Consider the following 22,176-nt stretch of genomic DNA (forward strand, 5'->3'; position numbering starts at 1 on the left):
TTGCGGCATATGCAACTGCTTTGTACGATTTACAGTATGGACCAAAACTTTTTTTTGGAAACGGACGAAAATTCATGCGCACATGGATGCCATTCATGTAATCAAATCAACATGGCCTTAAGCGGTAACTTAAAGGTACATCCGTTCACAATGTTATGAAACAGTAATAGGCGATGAATGTGTCGCTTTTCGGACAGAGTCTCCCAGCCGAGCTCTTGACAAATTAAAGAATATATAAAGAACATTTTACGGCACCAGACACTACGAGGGAGCAAGTCCGATTGTGACGGTGGAGATGGAGACCAATAACTGCAGTAACCAAAGGAAGAGAAGAAACGTGAAGGACTGAAAATGAAGAGTGTATTATTCACCACGCCAATAAAATATTATACTTTGTGTGTTTAGTCATTTGTTCAACCTTCATGACCACCTAGACTGCAGAATGAAGGCAACTTTTTTTTATTCGCACGACCGCACACTGTCACTGTGGCGTTTCCGTATAGTCGACTGCAGACATTTGTGATGGCGGATGGAAACTTTGTTCACATGGAAATATCTAGAAATAAGGACGATTGTTTGTTTGTTTACCATATGAATTCAGAAGTAACATGCAGTCAAGCATCATATCTATGTATGAAATTACCTTGTATTGGGTCTTCTGCTGCCTATCGGGTCGCTCTTTTCTTCCAGTTTTATGTCCGATTTTATTCCCCTTTCTTCGCTAGATATAAGTAACTCGCCAAATAAATTTAAAAAAAAAACTCTTCCTTGTATGCGTCTTACCACATGTTTGATTGTGACTCTTTTATTCACATTTCATAAAGCTCGATATTTCGTGTTGTTACGTGACGTTTATTTCAACATTGGCCAGGCGTCGCTTTCAATAGGGCTGTAACATACACTGCACATCGAATACGTCCCGCTAGGTGGCGCGACTAGACCGTGAAGATAACCAAAGGATGATGAATTTATAGCTTTGCATTATCATTTGCATTATCGTCATGATTAAGACTGACCTTGTCAAACATTATGGCGAACTTGTATAGGCATTAGATAATGTTAAGATGCAGACAGTTTATAGTGTATTCAGCTTAAACACTAGAAGACTTGATGAATTGATATGGAAAACGGATCCTCTTACACCGAATGTTTCTGTACATCCCACTGAACTGTTATCGAACACTGTGACTTACCTCCTATATAACAGTGACCTCTAGCAGTATCCTAAAGAACTGCAGCTGGATCAACTCTATATACCTAATCAACATCATTACCAATTTTGTACTTGCTAAAACCATGGAGGTAAAATTTACCTCCATGCTAAAACTGTAATAATTTTCTCACTCTAGTCCTACACCTGTAATGTTAGCCATGAACTGAGATGAGACAAAAATTAAGTTCACACATACACAATCCTGCACAGTGTCAAAGGGTTTTATTGAAGCATTTGCCACCTGTACAATGCAGACATGGAGGGACATGTTTCTTGTAAAGTCATCAACACAGCAAGTCCCAGATAGACATCACAGGTTTGGTAGTATCAGATGCTATGGCCATGACATTACATAGAGATGGGTTGTGCTCTAGAAGTTGTGTAACATACACTTTGGCATTATTGCTTTGTATCTATATATAGATTATAGCCATCCGACCATGGGTGATACAGGCAGACAATGTTTTCATTCTTCATATCATCGATTCCCCCATTTCTAATATTCTTGTACAAAGTGTGAATGGTATCCAACCAGAGATATTGAACCGAGCAAGGCTCACATTGGCAAACAGTCTGCTTTGGGTCATCGTATCATACCTTTGAGTCATGAAAACAAATGCTCTTTGAACATGTATAAGGTACAGTAAGAATGGTCTTAGTATCATGTTTGCCGACGCAGACAAATTTTGTACAGCCTGTGCAACAATATCCCTCCATGCAACATGATGTTATAAAATGTTAGAAAAATAGATGAGTGGCATGAACGGTACGGCATGGTTCTTAGCAGTATCTGATATCCTCTCTATCATACATTCGTACGTATGCACAACTCTCCAAATGAGATGCTAGTTGTCATATACTGGCAGCCGCCTATATGGATACACTGGAGGTGCGTTACATTTCAGTAGGTGCTGCGGACATACAAGTAATTAACGGACACTGCGTTTTCTTTTGCACTTTCAATAATCTTTTTCTGTAACACTCTTGGTACAAGGTGCTTAATAAATTCCCTACCCTTCAGAGATTTCAAAAGCAGCTTAAGTCTATAACTGATCATCTAAGCTCCGCTGCAGGAATTTTCTATACTTCTGTTGCATAGCATCTCCCAGTACTAGTTAGTATATTGAATTTTATATTTACACATACACACATCTACATGCTGCCCGGTACATTTGTATACTAATTGTGGTGGAACGTAAGTCTTTGCGAACCATGTTTCTGCCTCCATATATTGCCATTAACTAATACAGAGACAAAAATTTCATGATTCACATGGGGAAGATAGTTCAAAAAGTTTTCCCCCATTTGTTTTTCTCTCAGTTTATTTGCTAGAAAAATACTCTGCCATTCTTTTGGACCTTAGAAAGGAAGGCACTTTATGGCACTCAACATAGGGGTACATTACAATGTCTCACACAAGTAGGAATAAATACTGAACAGGCAAGTTGGAATAAATAGTGTCTTGTAGCTAGTAGTCAGCACTAAGCTGGGCATTCAAAAAGGCTGGGGACAAGACTGTCATTGAAAAAATGGATACATGTACAGATGGTCATCTTTTTTTCAATGAAGTCAAGTGCCCTGCCTTTCTGGAATAGCTCCTAACTGTTGCTGACTTATGACATAAAGTCAACAAGTGAATTACTGTTGGGTAACAGTAGTTATGTATACTTACTACCTACAGCTTCATGGTTCTGTATAGTACTGAAACAAAACGTTTACTTATCAATTGGACACTGGTAAAGGATATTATGTTCACTGTGCAGAAATACTGAAATTGAACATTGTGAGGCAATCTTGCATTGTTGATATCATTTTCTTTTTCCAGATTTTTTTTGGAAGTCGATGTCTGGATATTCAACAGCACCAGCAATACATTGTATCTACAAAATGTACAAAATGGTCTGAATGACCATCTTTACACTAACGGTAAGATAATACAAGTCTCCAAAAGAATTTGTTCCAACAGGACAACTCTCTTTATGTTGAAACCGGTACTAGTCCTGTACAACTTTTGTGTGAATGTTTTCGTGTGAATTTTTTCACCTCATGGAAGCAAATCATCCTATACCAGTTCCCTTTTTGACTACTCTGTTTAAAGGTGTTATCTGGCAAGAATGCAACATCTAACCACAACAACAATAGATCTTAGTATCAACAGTTCAGTGTTTCATGAGCTTGCTTTCATCATTGCTATTGCTTGCACTTGCAGTGTTCAACACTGAAGGAGGCTTCGGCTGTAAAAGGATTTCACATTGTTGTATCAAGACAAAGTGGTTCAATAGAAATATAACTTAGGAAAGGTATGCATGCTTTTCAAAGGTGAATTGTGAGTTGTATATGAGGTTAATGTAGTAAGAACAGTACGTGGTGGAACCTTACAGTATTCCTTGCTGCACTGTGCAAATAATGTCATCATATTTAGCCTTTTGGGCTAAAGAGCATTGACATAAAGGAATATACATATTCTATGGGAGAAAATGTACAAACCTTCCTGCACACTTTGTGCAGAAAAGACAAAACTACTACCAGTTGAATATCATCTTGTACAGCAGCTTTGGGAAGACAATAAAGAAAAGGCAAGTTTTCAGGATAATAAGCTGGTAGTACAGAATAGTGACTTGGAAACAAACTCTGCACCAAATTACATTCATATAACATGTAGATAAAACATTGAAGCTGACCTGCAGTGCCTCTTCACTAACAACACTAATCTGCAGTGCCTGTCACTAGAGCCAGGGGGCTCTGTTATTCTTCCAGGCTATTTTCAACCACTGAGTGACAAGATACATTTAAATGTAATCTGAAGGGAACAGAGGTTATGGTGCCAACAATTTTTACATTCAATCAGACAACTTTATACAAAAACATCTTTTTTTTAAGTTGAAAAAACACCAATCACAAGAATAAGCAGATATCTTCAGCTGGAAGAAGTGGATATTTGGCAGCTTATTTGGCGAATTTGGTACAAAGTTTAGAACGGTGAACTGCATAATCATTGTAAGATTGAGACATTGCTATAGTAACAGGATACAATGTACAAGGCTGTCCCATCACAGCTCAATCAACAATTCTATTCTATTATACCAAACCTCAACTATTTATTACAAACTGTCAAAAATGTTTTGCAAGTACAGAGGCCAAGTGTGGAGTGACAACCAGGCTTTAGTTCTCCTGTGAGCACCCTGTACTAGTACGTGGTTCAGAACATTTCAAACTGTATATGATGGTACAATTGTACAAGTCCAGTCTGTTTGCTATTACCTACCCAGCAGGCCTAAAGAGCGCTGCCCCCTCCCCCCAAAAAGGGATAATTGGTGTCAAACAACAATCCAATGCAGTCATTGGAGGAAATTTGGTAAAGTGACTGCTTGTCTGTATGTTAAGGTGACAGAATACACGTCTAATTTACCGCAATAGCCGGGAAGCTATTAGTAAGCTGTTGAGAAGTTGTTTTCTGGGATCGAATCTCAGAAGCTAGAGCTAGATGATGGTTGTTGAAGGTAGCTAGCCAGTTGTTGAAGGGGGAGGGCTAGTTGTTGAGGTTGACTAGCTGGTTGTTGATGAAGTTGTTGAGGTTAGCTATCTGGTTGTTGAAGTTAGCTAGCTGGTTGTTGAAGCTGTTGAGGTTGGTTACCTGGTTGTTGAAGTTAGCTAGCTGGTTGTTCAAGTTGTTGAGGTTGCTTAGCTGGTTTTTGAGGTTGCTTAGCCGATTGTTGAAGTTGTTGATGAGGTTGGTTAGCTGGCTGTTGACATTAGTTAGCTGGTTGTTGAAGTTGGTTAGCTAGTTGTTGAGGTTGGCTAGCTGGTTGTTGAAGGTGCTGGGGTAGATGGGCGGACCCTGTAGTCCATGCTGGGGCGTAAGAGAAGACAACTGTCCACCCAGACGTTGGGTTTGTTCAGCATGGTCCGCCACGCTGTGATCTCCTCACCCTGCGAGTCCATCCACTCGATGGGCTGTCCCAACCGGTTTCCTGTCATGACAAAACCGGTATGTGAACAAGAGCCCCTGCTACAGACCTGATTTACACATGGGCAAAAACCTGATGGTACGAACACAACCATCAAACACAACCACCTGTTACCAATGATGGTTGCATCAGTAGTTTAGGCAACAGGTGGTTGAATCAATAGTTTAGGTAACAGGTGGTTGCATGGGTAGTTTAGGTAACAGGTAATTGCATGAGTAGTTTAGGTAACAGGTGGTTGCATCAATAGTTTAGGTAACCAGTGGTTGCATGAGTAGTTTAGGTAACAGGTGGTTGCATCAAAAGTATAGGTAAAAGGTGGTTGCATCAGTAGTTTAGGCAACAGGTGGTTGCATCAATAGTTTAGGTAACCAGTGGTTGCATGAGTAGTTTAGGTAACAGGTGGTTGCATCAAAAGTATAGGTAAAAGGTGGTTGCATGAGTAGTTTAGGTAACAGGTGGTTGCATCAATAGTATAGGTAACAGGTGGTTGCATGCGTAGTTTAGGTAACAGGTGGTTGCATCAATAGTATAGGTAACAGGTGGTTGCTTCATTAGTTTAGGTAACAGGTGCTTGTCTATATGAACAAGATCCTTGCTTTTGTCACAGTATGTGTGAAAAACAAAACTAAAAAAAGGGTTTTGAAATATTTCACATCTTAGATGCTTATATACTGTCATAAAACAGCTACATCATTTTTGACAGATTCCTAAAATAAAAGCCTTGATACTAAGTAGTAAATTTTGTGCAGCTTTGATACTACATACATACATTGCACACCGTACAGGTTTAGAAAGCTGGTAAGTAAAAAAAGAGGTGCAGAACAGTTGTACAGACCTTCCAAACTAGTATTGAAATTGACCAGAGACTTGGCATGGACTCTCCCTAACAGCACAAGAATGCACAAAGAAGAGAGAACAGAGTATGAGAAAAGACACACAGAAATCCCACACAGCAAGGGCAACACACACATTGAGAATCGGTTTTATAGAATAATAAAAACTTCCATGCAGCTTTCAGAAAGCACTGTTACTTGGTATCAGTTCAAGTTCAGAAATCTAAAGTTCAGAAAGGAGGAACAGTAGCCAACAGCCAGAAAGATTACTGAGAAAGTGATAATAGGATTCCAAGACAATAGGATATTTTTATCATTAGATCTTTATATCTCATTATAAATTCTATTTAGCTAGCCTGAAAATAAATTCTATTTAGCTAGCCTGAAAATTTTACCACTGTTTCAATTTTGTTTAGAATATCTTTCAAATTTCAATCATGTTACATGTTGATCACCGAAGGCGCGATCCTATGGAGGAAAATGTTGACATCTTGACCCTCTGAAACTCTTACGAGGTTAGTTGTTGTTTAATGACATCTCTTTCCATATCTTCACATGCCAATTTTTGTATGAAAACAGCAAAATGTATGTGTGCAAAACCCGTAATGTATTGTGCATAGCATTTCGGCACAACGTCTTTACACCTGTGTCCATAATATCACCAGGGTCCATAATATCGCCACCTTGAGAAACAGTGTGCTTAAAGATATTTTTACTGCAACATACTTTTGGTATGCACTCCTTCACACATCAAATGTACATACCTAGGGTATGTTGCAGTAAAAATATCTTTAAGCACACTATTTCTCAAGGTGGCGATATTATGGACCCTGGTGATATTATGGACACAGATGTTATATAAGACCGTCGTATTCGTGGATATAAGATTAACTCTCCGTCTGTAGTTTCCAAATGTTATGTCAGAAAAGATATTGTCTACAACAGGCAAAATTCTAATTCAACGTTGACCAAAAATCCGACAAAAACTGCGGGTTTTGCGCAGACACAGTACATTCTGCCAACATATCGGCTAGAACACTGTAAATATCATATGCTTCAAACGTGACACTATCTCCTTACCCAGACTGAGCCTGACCCCTCCCAGGAAGTCGTTACTGGTCATCCTGTCGTAGTCCCAGACGGTCAGCTCCAGACAGCGCTGCTCCAGCTCCTCTGGGTTGACAGACTTGTACACAAACGTGTGGTTCCACGTCGGGTTACAGTTCCGCTTGATGTACGGGGTCTTCTGCTTACTCTGTTTGCTCTTGTCTGGCAGCAAGTAGCTGGATGGGTACAGAATGATAGTATAGTTTATCAGGGAAAACACTTAAGGAGGTTTAGTCAGAGTTCCAAACATGTACTATGCACATCATTGTAGTTCATGTTATAGGATCATGATTAACATCTAGCATTTAGACCACAAGATGAACAACACTCAACCCTCATCACCACAGTAAGGCAGCATCAACTTTGATTCCTGGAGCATGTACTAAGAATGCCTGTGGGGGAACCATGCCATATACCCTGTATATGCCCACGCACAGCAAAAGGCACCCACTGGGTGTCAGCCTGTCACCCTGGGCTATATCTGGAATCTGTTGTGGGACACTGAGAGTGACTTGCAGTGGGAAGACATTGCTGACCTGGAGACAGATTGTCAATCGTGGAAACAACTAATGGTTAACTGCACTGCACAGCAGCTGGACGATGATGATGATATACAGTACTGTACATGTAGTTCATGATGTTACAATTGCATTCTGCTATCACTACAGTGCAGGTACTAGTAAAGTCACTATGTAATGATAATACAATTGTTGTGGTAGGGGTTTTGGTCAGTTTATACCTTGGTGTAGCTAAATGTGTTTCACAAGCAGTAACACATTAGAAGTATTAAGATTTCAAAAGACAATGAAGCTTGTTTTTGTCTACTTATCATATTACAATGTATAAAGAAGCAAAAACAAGACATATGTAACCATTAACACTCACCCCTTAACAAAAGGATCGGATGACCCATTTGCCCGTACTGCCATCAGGTTGCGAGCCTCCTTGATGAAGACGTGCAGCTCTCCCATCCCAGCCTCCTGCGACAACCGGTCGGGACTGGTCTTCCGCCGGCCCTTCCGGGAAGTGTCACCACCCCCTCCCAGGAGCTTGTAAGATGGGACGTACTTCATGGAGATGACCAGGTCTCCCTTGTACTGCTGGAAGGTCGACTTTGGACCAGCCTGGGGGACAACAGACAAACTTTTCAGGTCCTCAAGCCTCTTAAAGGACTAATAATTTAAAATTAATTTCAGTTTTTGTGCCTTTCAACTCAAAATCCTATTTGCAAAAGGTGATCCATTGGTTTCTACCAGTCACGCACACATAGGGGTGATATTTGACTCAAATTTGCATTCACGTTTGATAACATCAGGAATGGGTCCTATTAACCTAATTCACTGCAGCCTCCTGGTGGAATAGCCAGTCATCAAACATAAATGTGGATTTGGGTCAAATATCACCCCTACAATGTATATGTGCGGGACTGGTAGAAACCAATGGATCACCTATTGCAGATAGGATTTTGGGTTGAAAGGCACCAAAACTGAAATTACCTTTTTTTTTATTTGTCCTTTAAACTTGTGTCCAGTGTTTTTGGTTGTGACTTAACCATCTACATGTAATATCTTACATCTCTCTTTGCATGAAACTGTTAAATGGTTATGGTGAATGAAAAAAAAAAAAAGAATGTATTTTGTATATTGTCTCAGTCTTCATTCATATTGCAGTAGGATAGGCAATTGCTAGGGACAGGCTTGTGGTACAAAATGTTCTGTATGTTGGTATGGGTATGTTTCTGTATGAAAAACAGTGATGAGAAAGAAAATGAAAAGACAGAGGGCATCTGTTTGTCAACTTTTAAAACAGTTTGTAGACCTTGAAATCTTGACTTTACAGACTGTGCCATATATTTTGGGGGTGATTTGAACAAACAAAAATCATAAGCCTTGAAGTATGTCAGTACTACGCAGTCTTATAGCTTACATCAAGTTGTCTGAAGTTGTGGTTCATCTCCCCTCATATGAGAATGGAATATTCTGAGCCTCCCTCCTGCCCTGACCGAAGGCCCAGAGATGGAGAGACAGATGGAGATAGAGACAGAGCAGTGATGGACAGAATGGCACAGACAGAAGTAGAGAAATGGAAGAAAGTAGAGAAATGGAAGAAGTGAACATATATATGTGATGCAGTGAAGAGAAATTGAATGATGAAAGCAGGAGTAAGCCTAAGGGACAGGATACATGCAGTCATGTCATTGATGTGCCTGACCTTTTGTACATCAGAGTTTACAAGTAAGAAAAACATTTAGCAAATCAGCGATGCAAGTAACACCAAAAGGTGGAGCAAAAATATTGGTCGATCCAGCTGTGTCACCATCATGTCAAAAATACATTGAATGTTCATGACTGCAATTTTCAGTAAAAGAGAATGCTGTGTAATAAAAAAGACATTTAGGAGAAGTGGAAAAGTACATGTACATGAGGCCAAAATAAGCCAAATGATAGCCAAAATAGCCAAAATTCATACAGAAGCCAATTGAAGCCAAAATAGTGTGCAGAAATCCCCAATGTTGGCACTATGTAATATAGTGTGCGGAAATTTAATCTCGAAGCAGATCTATTTCGTTGGCAAGACAGTATCCATTAGCCAGAGGAGTTTGTATGATGGCTAATAGACACTCCTCTGGCCAATGGGCACTGCCTTGCCACCATCATGATCTGCTTGGAGATTACAGAAATCCCCAATGTTGGCACTATGATTGAACGCCATCTGTTGGAACTGACCGGTACTACAGGCTGCTGCAGCTGGTACCAGCGTGCCTGCCTGTCATCCCAGTCCCAGTTGTCCAGCGGCAGGTGGACCTCTCCCAGGAACGTGTTCCGCCCAAACATGTCGTTGTGCCACACCGACGCCCACAGGGTCCGCGTCTCCAGCTCACTGGGGCTGATGGAATACTGCAAAGGACGAGAAAATCATCCATGTTGTGTAGTATTCATTTTCACATGTTGTACTGTCATATTGTAAACTTTCGCTGTGATGTTATTTTCTCAGTTTTTGTGGCAGTTGCTTTAACATGAATTTACGTCATGAAGACTTCTCGCTAGTATGACTACTGTGGTACAGAATTGTTTCAACTGCAAAATGTATAACAGTCAGCGAAAAGCTCCTACTGTGTGATAAAACCACTTCAAATTCAAAGTATATAATTATGAAATTTACAGTTACATGATGTGTTACTGGTCCTGCTTTCTTACACACAGGCTGTAAACCAAGAGCCATGGCAGTTTTCTTCTGTTACATGGAGAGTTTTCCTTCTCCTTATAAGGTATTATAAAGGTATACTGTAAGGATATGTCATATTGTCATCCTCACCTTGAGGACCTCATCATAGGTGGGTTTGCTAGTGTGCTTCCTGACTTTGGTTTTCCTCTTGCCACTTTTGGTCTTGTCAGGCAGAAGGTAGGTCTTCACATACCTGGGGAGGGGGTGGGGTGGGAACAAATATTTGTATTTCACAAAATACACATCCATGAAGTTAAACTTTTTACACCTTTAGAACTTTAGGCTAACTGATTCGACAGGCAATTCTCTCTCTGACTGTGTTATAATGCTATAGTTCATTAGATAGCTTTTAATCAATGCCATAGACATATATAACTTAGTTCTGTATAAGGTATCTTTCACTCCATCACTTTCACTCCACCACTATATGATGTATTTTCCGGCAAACAAACAAGAACAAGAGCCACTGTGTCCAAGTGGCTTAATGTCGCGTAATGTCATCCCCCAGCGAGCCTGCATCAGAAAAGGAAAAGGCCCTCGAAATCTTCATCAGAAAAGTCAAGCCAAGAGAAGGGATCAGATGTCAGATATGGACACAAATCATCAGAATCAACACTGCTTTTGCACAGGTTATCATTTAATTCTAATGTAGAATTATCCACAGGATAGAGGCAAGTGGCGGGCTGCCATCAAGCCTCAGCATCAGAGTGCAAGCACGTCTAACCCTTGGAAGACGGGGAACTACAGACGATAAACCAGGTAGTGAGTGAGTGAGTGAGTATAGTAATGATACTAATGAACAAGAAAACTTACGGATCAGATTTCTTCTTCTTCTCATCAGCGACAGCCAAATCCCGGCACTTCTTAATGTGAACAGCCAGCACCATGTTCTTAAAGTTGTAGTCTAGTGACAGCAGGATGTCTCCAGTGATCTCGATGTTCCCATAGTACCCATCTCCTGCATCACTGTAGTAACTCATAATACTCTCTCTGCTTCCCTACAACATAATAATTTATTACAGAAGAAGAACTTTATTACACGACAATTGCACATGGTATGTATGGCAAACTACATAAAGAGAGTAACAAACAATAAAATAAATGTTGGATAAGACCTAATGTCGAATAAAACCTACCATATCTTGATTATTCAAACAGTAAGGGCTAGCACAAGTCTTTGATAAAGTGTTACAATCGAGTGGGCTAATCACAAGTTTTTTTTCTAATAACAAAGCATTCCTTTATATATCTAGTACCTATTTTTGCGTTGTGGGAACCATTACATGTAAAGATATATTCAAATCTGTCTACAACATTGAGACTCTTGAAATCTGTTGTACTAGATTACATGTACATGTAGCATCAGCACCCATATGAATATCATAAGCCAAAGGATTTGTGTGTATCTTTCAATCCATTGAAAATCTGGCTTTATGCCAATCTACTGACTGTGTGACTCATGATATGATGTACTTTCTCTGCTGCCCTAAAGGTAATCTGGAAAAATCATTTTATGAATGTCATATGATTTTTATCACTTACAGACGTGACATTAAGCCAATATTTTAATCCTCAATATAATTTTTTGCCAAATACATTTGTCTCCTTATCATCATGCATGGCAGGATATAATATATTGTATTTCTAAAATTAGACCACTTATATGGTAAGTATTGGTTTTGTACACACAAGATTGTGTCAATTGTGCCTAATAGGATAGAATAAACCATGGGTATTTGCACATCCTGAATTATACCATATGGAGCAAAGACTTCACCAGACAGTGTATAATTTTCATCCAGTGTACTAGTTAGGCAGAAAACTTGCCCCTTGGTATGGTGTTACAGGGCACTAAGTAACCATTTTTCCTTTTACCTAACTAAACAACAAACATCAGGTACATTGTATATACATTTCCTTCATGCCTAAAAATTGCTTTTTCTGAAGGGGGCTTGGAGATACAATGTGCAACTCCATTTTACCACTTACATACCAAATACATGTACATTCAACTATCAGCCTTTCTAAAACCAGAGGGACATTAAAAAGTTTACTGATTCCTTTTAGTCACTGTAAATTATCTCTTAACCACTGCATCAACTTTTCTAAATTGAAGAGCGCTCAACACATGGTCTGTTATATGTAATCACTACTCATGAAAGGACAGTATCTAGATAGCATCTTTCAGAGGGCTGTAAACTTGCATTATGTCTTAAAAGTGGATGATAGCAGTGGTGTTAAGTCTTATTGGCTTATTGGCTAGAGTCTGACTGAAGATATGGTATTACAGGTAAGGCTAGTGAGCCCTTTAGGTCAGTGCTCAAAATTAACGGTGTCCCGATGGCCAGTGACCACTAAAATTTAAGCTGGGACAACTAAAAAGACAGTTTGGGACAAATAGAAAAATAACATCAGAATGTCAGCCCTTCTTTTGTTTGGCTCTGGAAAAGGCTCCTCAAAATTTCCTGTTGACTTCAAGTTCACTTCCTGAAAAACACATTGGGACAGTTCATCCTCACTTCGGGACAATTGAAATTTATTTTCAGGACAGTGCTGGGACAATAGAAAAAAAAGTTAATTCTAAGGCCTGCTTTTCGCAGAGGCTTTGGTTTTGGCTTATTTTTGGCAAGTTTTTAGGCATTTTTCTCGAGCTCTCTTTCTTATACTGGTATCTTTTTGTATGCCAGGCAAACGGGGTGGCAAATGGATACTGTCTGGCAAATGGATACAGTAACTGTCTGGCAAATGGATACTGTCTGGCAAATGGATACTGCCTGGCCAAGTTGAAAAGGTCTTTGCAGCCACCAAACAGATCTGCTTGGAGATTAACCCTTTAGGTGTATGTTGAAGTATTGATACGCAGACGTACAGACATGGAGGCGCCCAGAGAACTTCCTCTCTGACTCCCGCTGGCGCTCTTCTCACTACCACTGCCATACTGTCTGACATACGCATCGATGTCCTCATCCTCAAACTCTTCAAGGTCACGAGATGATGGATACCGGGTTATCTGTGGGAGAAAAGGTAGAAAGGAAACATCAGGGACAATGCAGAGAGGAACAGGACTTTCCTTGAGTTGTGAAGGAAAGCATACACTTTGATTTCGATATTTTTGAAGTAAGCCATAATGGTAACATGTACATAAACTCTTCAAGGTAACGAAATGACGGATACCAGGTTATCTGTAGGAGAAGGGGTAGGAACATCAGGGACAATGCAGAGAGGAACAGGACTTTTCTTGAGTTGCGAAGGAAAGCATATACTTTGATTTGCATATTTTTGAAGTAAGCCATAACAGTGACATGTACATATAACATTGTGTCTTTCATCCCCCCTATCCTGTCTCAATGCAGAATTTTCATTGATGTTTTCATTACTTTCTCTCTCATTAAATGTGGACAACTCATTCTAATAAAAGTTTCTGCATTTTTGGGTTTGTTGTCAATCGAATACTGTAAATTGGGAAATATTTGCAGTTGTTTTATTTTCACAATGATCTCTTTTACCCGATTTACACATGGGTAGAAACCTGACGGTACAAAACTATGTACTTTTCCTGTGTGTAAATCAGGTTGTAGTGAAATCTTAGTGAAGGTATATGACGAGTAATGACAAAATATCCAGGTCCCCCTACACACCTCCTTGCTATCCTCCACAGCTACAGTAGGGATGGACCTGTTCTTGGCAGGGGGGGTGCCGTGTGCCCTGCTCACACGATCCTCGTTGTGATGATGATGTACGTCCACCTCAGCACGGGTGCCCTGGGGCAGCGTCGCGTTGATTGCTCTTCTATCGGGCTCATCTGCTCCACAACACAAATCAACACTCATTATCTCCACTGGATACCAAATTCTTCTCACTCAACTACAGAAGAATAAAGGACTTACTGTTCCAGCAACTTGTTGAGCACATTTAGTGGACAGTTACGGAATAATAATGACAGACATTTGAAACACATAAAGTAGGAAAGAAAATAAAGCTTACACAGTAGGTCTATATACACTTTGTATCTTAAATATGTGTCATTTTGCTCTCCCATTTTATCCTGATCTTATACAGCGTTATAAAAAAAGTATCTTAAAGTAAAAGTAAGATAAGATTGTGTACTGTATATGTTTGTCAATATAAATTCTAAAGCAAGACAAAACATTATCTGCAAAGACTATGCTACAGAAATATGCAAGAAAACTGTACAGTAACAGTTACTCAAGCAACCAGGGAGGTTCTGTCACCAGTTACTTGAGTAACAGTTTTCTTGTGTATCTCATTGCCTGGATGTCTTACCTTCATCAACATACTTTGTTACATAATGAATGCCCTATAGGCATGTTTGCCTGTTCTATGGACAGCCCATAAATCCTACTCATCCTCTATTCCCACGGTAGGGGCTATCCACGGGAATGCCTTTAAGGCAGTGAGAAATAGTCTTTTGTCCAGTTAATTGATGACTAAATCTTTCAAGGCCCTATGACTACCTAACCAGTCACATGCTAGTAGTATTAGGGAGAAGTCAAACTACCAGTTGAAACGACTTTTGACACCTTGCTTGTATTCTCCCACTAAAAGTAAAACACCTGTTAATAAGACATCAAATTTGTATGGCCTACAGTCTAGTCTTTAGAACACAGTTCCACAGATTAAAACATGCAGGGCAGAATATATTTGGCTGTAATTTACTATCCAGTAGTTGAAGAAGTATTCAGTATTGTATCCACTTGGCAATTAAATGTTGGACCATTGTGACTCATAGATGCTATAATTTTGTTTTGTGGGATGCAAGAGTCAGTTGACACACAGACTGAATATAAATTATCTTAAAAGTTTGTATGGCCGATGGCTTTGTCGTCTTCAGAACACAGTTTCACAGACTTGAACAAGCAGGGCAGACTAAGGTATTGGCTGTAATTTACTATCCAGTAGTTGGACCATTGTGACTAATGGTCCAACATTTAATTGTCCAATGGATGCCACCTGAATACTACATGTATAACAACTTATTCAACTTCTGGATAGTAAATTACAGCCAATACATTCTGCCCTGCTTGTTGAAGTCTGTAAAACTGTGTTCTATCTGAAGACTATAGACAAGGTCATCAGCCATACAAACTTTTAAGATAATTTATATTCAGTCTGTGTTTCAACTGACTCTTGCATCCCTGACTCTTGTAAAAATATATTTACAGGTAAGACTAGGCCAGGGGATATGTAACTCTATGTAACGTTAATTAGCTGACCCCAATGACATGAAAGACTAAGTTACACAATCTCAGGGTTCACAGCTATAATACATCCAAAATTCTGTTTAAACGTCAACTGTCAGTTACTGTGGACTCACTTGAGAGTGTCTGTGACTATGTGTACTTAGCTTGGCAAACTATTATTCCAGTCTCCATGCCCCAAAGGTCTGTCTCATGTGACTCTAAGTAATTTAGACACTGAATTTTGTGGGACAGCCTGCAGCAACATACGACAATCACCTACTATAAGCCCTCTTCAAGATGTCATAATAAAGGACAGATTTCAAAGAGAGAAGACCCAAGGCAGTGTAACATTAATGAAGAATCAGGATTTGGAATAAGCAGCTCCTCCAGCTATGTGTATCTTCACCCTGCTGACAGGGACCACAAAATGTATTCAGAGAGGACGAAAGGCTCAGAACAAGTGTACAATCCACATGTGAGACCACAAAAGAATTACAGCTCTTTTTCCAGAACATGAGGCTGGCAAGACAAAACAAATGAAAGACAACAAAAGTTTCAGGAATGTTGGAAGCTCAACCTTAAACTAAATCTCATTAACATGATCTTAATTCTTTTCATGTGATGACAAAATTTAGTATAAAGAAGCAAGTGAGTCAAGAATCCATAGGACAAACAACATCAGAAACCACGAAGAACACAAATCAACATCACATAATCATAAAATCATGAATTAGTTCAATATAATACACATTATACATTGTTGAAAAAAGACATACCAAGTAAAATACTTGATGGCGTTACATGTATTGTCAGGTGACAATAAAACATGATAATGGAAAATTAAACAAAACAAAACAATAACAATATCAACTTGAAGTAAGGTAAGCATTTGAAAATGAAGGACAACAAAAGTCAAAGGGGATGCCATGCACAAGTAAGAACAAAATTGAAATCAATTTACTAATAGTAACCACCACCAAATTAAGATATTAGGTAACTGATAAGAGAAAAGTTACTGGTAAACTTCTTATGGAAGACATTGAGTGGTTATGAGGGTCATCCCGATTCAACTTTTGCCTTTCCTCCAACCACGAACCTTGATACGACCACACCAATTGTTGTACATGTACTTGTGTACCTGCGTATAGTGTCGGGCGGCCCAGCTCTTCCTCGGATGCTGTTCTGTACTGGCGAGTGTTAGTAGGGGAGACGGGAGGGGAAACTCTGTGCCTCAAAGCTTGTGCACGGTCCAAGGAGCGAGCACGGGATTGACGGACAGCTTCACGGGACGAAGTCAGGGTAGAACGAGAAGAATGATAATAACCTCCAGGTTCAGAGGCTGCCCCCACCTCTGAGGCAGGGTAGGAATCAAAGGACCAGTCAGACAAGCCACTAAAAGACTTACAGCGCCCCCGAGACTGAGTGAGTTTGGTGTAAGCTTCTAGCAGAGCAGGGTTGTCTTTAAGCCTGCCAGACGGTGTTCTGGAAATCAGCCGTCGAAATACCTGCTTGCGAGCACCTGTGGGTGTTGTCGATCTGCTGCGCCTGCTGATGTTACTCTCCGTGTCAGACTGGAAGGATCGACTCCTGTACGTGCTCTCGGGTGACAGAGCCTCTGGCGTGTCAGACCAAGCACTTGTGTCCAAGGCTGCGCCCTTGTGAACACTAGGAGTGACAGGGTTTGGACTCTCTGCTGCGTACGGGTCTTCAACTTCAGATTCTGACACCAGGTCTACATCAGCTGTCAGACGTTTTTTGACAGCGCTTCTCTGCGTCGCCGGACTATCGGCTGCGTAAGGATCTTCTTCTTCAGATTCCGATGGCAGGTCGGCCTTTTCCAAAAAACGACGGTGGCCGTTTGCACCAAAATAGTGTGGCGAGTCAGCCATCTGAGATCTTGAGAGTGGAGTCACCTCGACAAGGTCAGAGCCACTTGTGCTACTAGGGGTGTACCTTCGGTGCCGATTACCGACGGCCGCTCCCACGGCACTTTTATTAGCCGGGACAGCATATGGGTCATGCTCGTGTGTTGACTCAACTTTGTGACGGTTACGCTGGTCCTTCTCAGCCTTCACTCTGTACGGTGTGGAAGACTCTGAGTGGTGCGGATCCCTGTAGCTTCCCCCATCCACTTCCATTCCTGTACCAAGTGAAAGGAAAAATCTCTCAAAAACAGGGGTACACAGGGGACTACTACCAGTGTCAGAGGACAGTGTGTCAGAGAGGCCAAGGGGAGCGGGAGGCACAAGATGGAGAGAGGAGGGAGCAGAAGTGGACCGTTTGTGTTTGGGGGGAAAGTTTGGGCTGCCGGTACCCTTTCTTGACCGCTTGAAGGAATGCCTGAGATTCGAGAAGGAAAATCGTTTCTTCTTCTCAACAGGATCACTTTCTGATTTCTCCTGCTGCCTCTTTCTGGATGGAAAAATGGTTTCGACGCAAACCACTGGGCTATCTGGCCGAGGAACAGGAGAACTTCTTTCTTCTGTTTTTGGAGCACTGTCGGAGCAACTGTGTTTCTCACCAGCAATGGTAAGAGAGGTCATGTCAGATTCCAAAGATAAATCATGGTCTATACCAGTTTCTTCTGGTGCAGTTTCATAGGATGGAGTTTGAACAAAGTAACTCTCAGTGCTGACATAGACACTCCCAGTGCTGCTCTCTAAGTCACGTTCTTCCACGACTACTTGGTAAGCACTGATGTCAACATCTGGAACACAGTCTTTCACAAATCTTTCTTCTACTGCATCTTTTTCCAATTCTGCTGTGTTATAAGACTCATTAGCCTGAGTTTCATTGTAAACCACTTCAATATCAGGTTTCTTTACAATTTCCTTCGAATCTTCACTTTGTGATTCCAAAGCACTGTTCATGGAGCACAGGTTTTCATCATTCAAGTCCAGATCATCATTCTTATTGGTCACTGCTTGTACAAATACTGCAGGAATTTGCACTTCATGTGGCGATGTGTGAATACGAGATTCACCCACATCAACTTCTGTATTATCAGAAGCGACAACTTGAGCTTCTGTCACAGTCAACAAAGCTTTTTCACTCGTAAGTGTAACTTTGTTGTCAGGTAACTCCACTTCAGCAGCCTCCTCACAGCCATAAGGTTCAACAGAACAGGAATGGGTCAAACTTTCTTTAACATGATCATCTCTAGGTCTTTCCTTTGTAATTGCCTCCACAAAAGTATTGTCTCCTACCAAAAAGCCTTCGTCAAAAGAGCATGGGCTTTTTTTATTTCTCCGTGTGAGTTCAGCTATGGGTGACATCAGAGAGGAATCGTGAGATTTGGCAGAAAGGTTTTGATTGCCGTCAGATCCTGACTCTTTTTGCTCAACATCATCAGATTCTTCAGTCGCATTAAGTGATGAGGAAGTTACTTCAGCTGAAGAGCTTGCATTTCCAGCAACAACAACTTCACTACCAGATAGTTCTTCTTTCAAAATTGTGTCACTGTGATGTCCAATGTACGTGTCGGAAGCATCGCACTCTGCAATGGTCTTCTGACCATCTGCGTGTGCAGCATTTGTATCCATTGATGTGTCTTTCCTGACAAGACACAGGCTTTCTTCCTTCACAGATGTATTTTCAGCTTGTTCTTCAGTGGTTTTTATCTCAGCATGTTCAGTCTGGGTTGTATCTATAACAGTACTAGTTTCTGGATCCATTTTGTTTGCTTTTTCCTGGGCATCTCTGAAGTCAGCTGGGTTTACTTCATTGAACTTAGATGGACGGGTTCCCTTGTGATAGTCAAATTTGTTTATCTCTTCAACTAACTCTGCAACATGTTGAGAATCACAAGACAACAGTTGGATGTAGTCAGTCTTTGCTTCAAAATAAGTTTTGTCTGCAATGTTATCATTGAAGTCTTCATCTGCAGATGACATTTCTTTTGAGGACAACAGTTCATAAGACTCGTCAGTTGACGTCTCAACAGCAGATGGACTTTCTATGTTCACACCCGATGGTGAAAGTTTCTTTGCTTTTGAGTTTGTTTTCTCCGCAATGTCTGAAGGAGGTGCGCAGTACAAGGGTCGAAACAACGTCTTTGAGAAGGGAGGTTCAACAACTGCAGCAGGGTTGTCGCTTTGGCGGGATTGTCCATTTTGCGATGAGTTGGGTCTAATAACGCCTGCTGCATTTTTGTTTCTTGGCACTGAATCCACCCATGGATCTGGATCAACTGCAGTCTTGAATCCGAACCTTGCACCGTACGGTTTACGCCTCACCTCCTCTTTAGACTCATCTGCAAAGATCTCCCCTTGAGGAAGGTCAAGGCTGCTGCATGAGGCAGCGTACGGATCTTCAAACTCGCTCTCCTCCTGGATCGTACTCAAGCTCGCATCCGAGACTGAACCCCTAGGAACGTCCGCCCACACATCTCTTGATGTCACCGCTGCATTTGTTGCAACTCTGGCCTGATCATCTTGAAACACCAGTGAGTAGTATTCCCTCTTAGCAGGAATTCTTCCCCTGTCTGGAATATTTTCCAGCTCCTCTTCTCTCTCCGTATAGCTGACAGGGCTCTCCGGTTGTTCTTCAATGTTGCCTTCAACATAATCATTGTTGTTTGGACCTAGTGTCATGATATCAGGACTTGACACTGTTGGTCGCATCACACTAACTGTGTCCGTCTCTTCTTTGACTTCTTGGCTGATGTTCTCTGTACTTTTACTAGATTTAGACGATGAAAACCTGATCTTGGGTGTAACAAGCAGGTTGCCTGACTTACATGTAACCGTTGGATAGTACACGACAGCCCCTTCCCCTTCTGGTATGTTTGGAACATCGACTTCCAGGTTGCTTTGGTTGGATGCAGCAGATTCTGAAGAGCTGTGTCTCTCAGATGCCTTTTTCTTCTCTTCTCTGTCTTTCTGCCTCTCTAGTTTTTGTAGGCCGAACTGGAGATTGATTCTTGGTGACGGGGGTGGTTTTTCGTAAGCCCCTGGAAGCCTTTCTGGCAGGATTTTCGAGCGCATGTCCTGAAGACGAGGATACCGGCCTGATCTAGCGGGGCGGGGAGTGCTCAGTGACGGTGACCGCCTACCACCACCAGAAGAGCTTTCCTTATCATTAGAAGAAGGCGGAGAAGCTGCACCCTTACTCTCATGCCCCACTTCACCTTGGCTTACAGGCGTAAAAGACAAGCCACCAGCCTTAGATTGGTCACTGAGAGACAAGCCACCAGCATTAGATTGGTCATCAAGAGACTGAAAGTATATAGGGTCAGAGGAATCAGCAGCAACTGTATTATCAAGACTATAATGTGCAGGAGATCTAGAAATAGCCTTAGGATCAGTGTGAGCCCCACCTAACGGGTAGGCAGGCAAAGAGGGTGTTAGTAACTGTCCCTCTGACAGCAACTCGGATAACTCTTGTTCTACGTCTGTTTCTGAATTATCGGACGAGGTCGAACTGCCCTCTGTTGTTGGGAGAGATCAACACAACAAACACAACACGTCAAACAGGCCACAGCACCAACCAGAATAATGTTATTAATCTGAGAGAAACAACCAAGGCAAGAAAAACCACACTGGAAAATAAAAATAAACTGTGCCACCACACCTGGCATAGAAAATGTCAAAACCATTCCTTTGGTTAGTATGTCAATGCCATATTTTCAAGCTTGAAAATTGAACAAGCTCGAAAATTGAAAAGACCCTCTTTAACATAATGATCATACATGTAATATTACATTTTACAAAATGATTTTGATATGAGCCATCAAACAGCTATATAATCTCTGCTATGGTATGTTACTATACATTTTAAGGACAATCAGTGCAAGAAACCTGCAACGTAATCTTTAAAATAGTTTTGTGTGAGTGATCCCATCAAAGAAATTGAATCCATGAGTGTACAAAAATGTATGTTCCTTAAATACACACATCCCACTTTTCCTTAAACCAGTAAACTTGGCAAGCAGATTATTCCAGCCAAGGTTTGTTTCATGTGGACAGATGGTGCATTATTCGGATATTCCCTATATTTACCGTGAATGGGGACTGAAGAGTGTTAGTACACAGCAAACCTTTGTAGTTAGTATCAGAGGAAATGACCTATGTTATAGTGATGTTATCACCCTTACAAGTCAGGTTTGTAGACAGTAGAAACCAGAGTTCTAACCAGCCTGAATTTTTTTTTCCGTCATCTCAACTTTTTTTGACACAACATGTCAAGCACAGAATCCAAGGGGGGTCTGGGTGCATGCTCCTCTGGGAAAGTTGTGACATCTTGACCCCCCAAAACACTATTTTTTCATTTTCAGGCCACACCAATTTAATTTGTTGGTTCTCGGATTCGCCTCTTCGTTTTTTTCTGATTTGCAAAAAAAAATTTGATTCTGGTCCTGAATCAACTGAAAAATGCTCATGTTTTGCCCCCAACAGTTGAAGAAAGTCCTTTTCTTCCTAGTTGTTACAGTTTTCTCATCTATCATTGCAGTGGTTTGATTAAAAGTTCAAAATTCAATGTTTAAATTTTAACCCAGCCTTTTGTGTTGACTTCATGGCTCATTCCATAGCATTTAAGCCTATAATAGGATGCCTAGACCTGTTTTTATTTTTATTTTTTTCGTCCTCGTCGCTTCTATATTTTTTCTTTGAAAAATAACCGAGAACCAA

General features: G+C 40.8%; 1 protein-coding gene across 2 annotated transcripts in view; it reads right to left on the minus strand.

Moving 5' to 3' along the window:
• Positions 1 to 3,739: 3,739 nt before the first annotated feature.
• Positions 3,740 to 22,176, minus strand: part of LOC109464690 (synaptotagmin-like protein 4) — a 53,717-nt gene continuing 35,280 nt past the window's right edge. For both annotated transcript variants that reach the window (XM_019761738.1, XM_019761737.1), the window contains 8 exons: positions 13,985 to 14,148; positions 13,216 to 13,356; positions 11,160 to 11,344; positions 10,437 to 10,539; positions 9,848 to 10,018; positions 8,007 to 8,245; positions 7,095 to 7,297; positions 3,740 to 5,184 (listed from right to left, as the gene is read on the minus strand). In XM_019761738.1, the coding sequence (XP_019617297.1) occupies positions 5,012 to 5,184; positions 7,095 to 7,297; positions 8,007 to 8,245; positions 9,848 to 10,018; positions 10,437 to 10,539; positions 11,160 to 11,344; positions 13,216 to 13,356; positions 13,985 to 14,148 (1,379 nt within the window). In that variant the 3' untranslated portion in view covers positions 3,740 to 5,011. The remainder of the gene's footprint in view (positions 5,185 to 7,094; positions 7,298 to 8,006; positions 8,246 to 9,847; positions 10,019 to 10,436; positions 10,540 to 11,159; positions 11,345 to 13,215; positions 13,357 to 13,984; positions 14,149 to 22,176) is intronic.

The sequence above is a fragment of the Branchiostoma belcheri genome, unplaced genomic scaffold (genome assembly GCF_001625305.1).
Source record: "Branchiostoma belcheri isolate BF01 breed outbred unplaced genomic scaffold, Haploidv18h27 scaffold14, whole genome shotgun sequence".
In the NCBI taxonomy this organism is placed as follows: domain Eukaryota; kingdom Metazoa; phylum Chordata; class Leptocardii; order Amphioxiformes; family Branchiostomatidae; genus Branchiostoma; species Branchiostoma belcheri.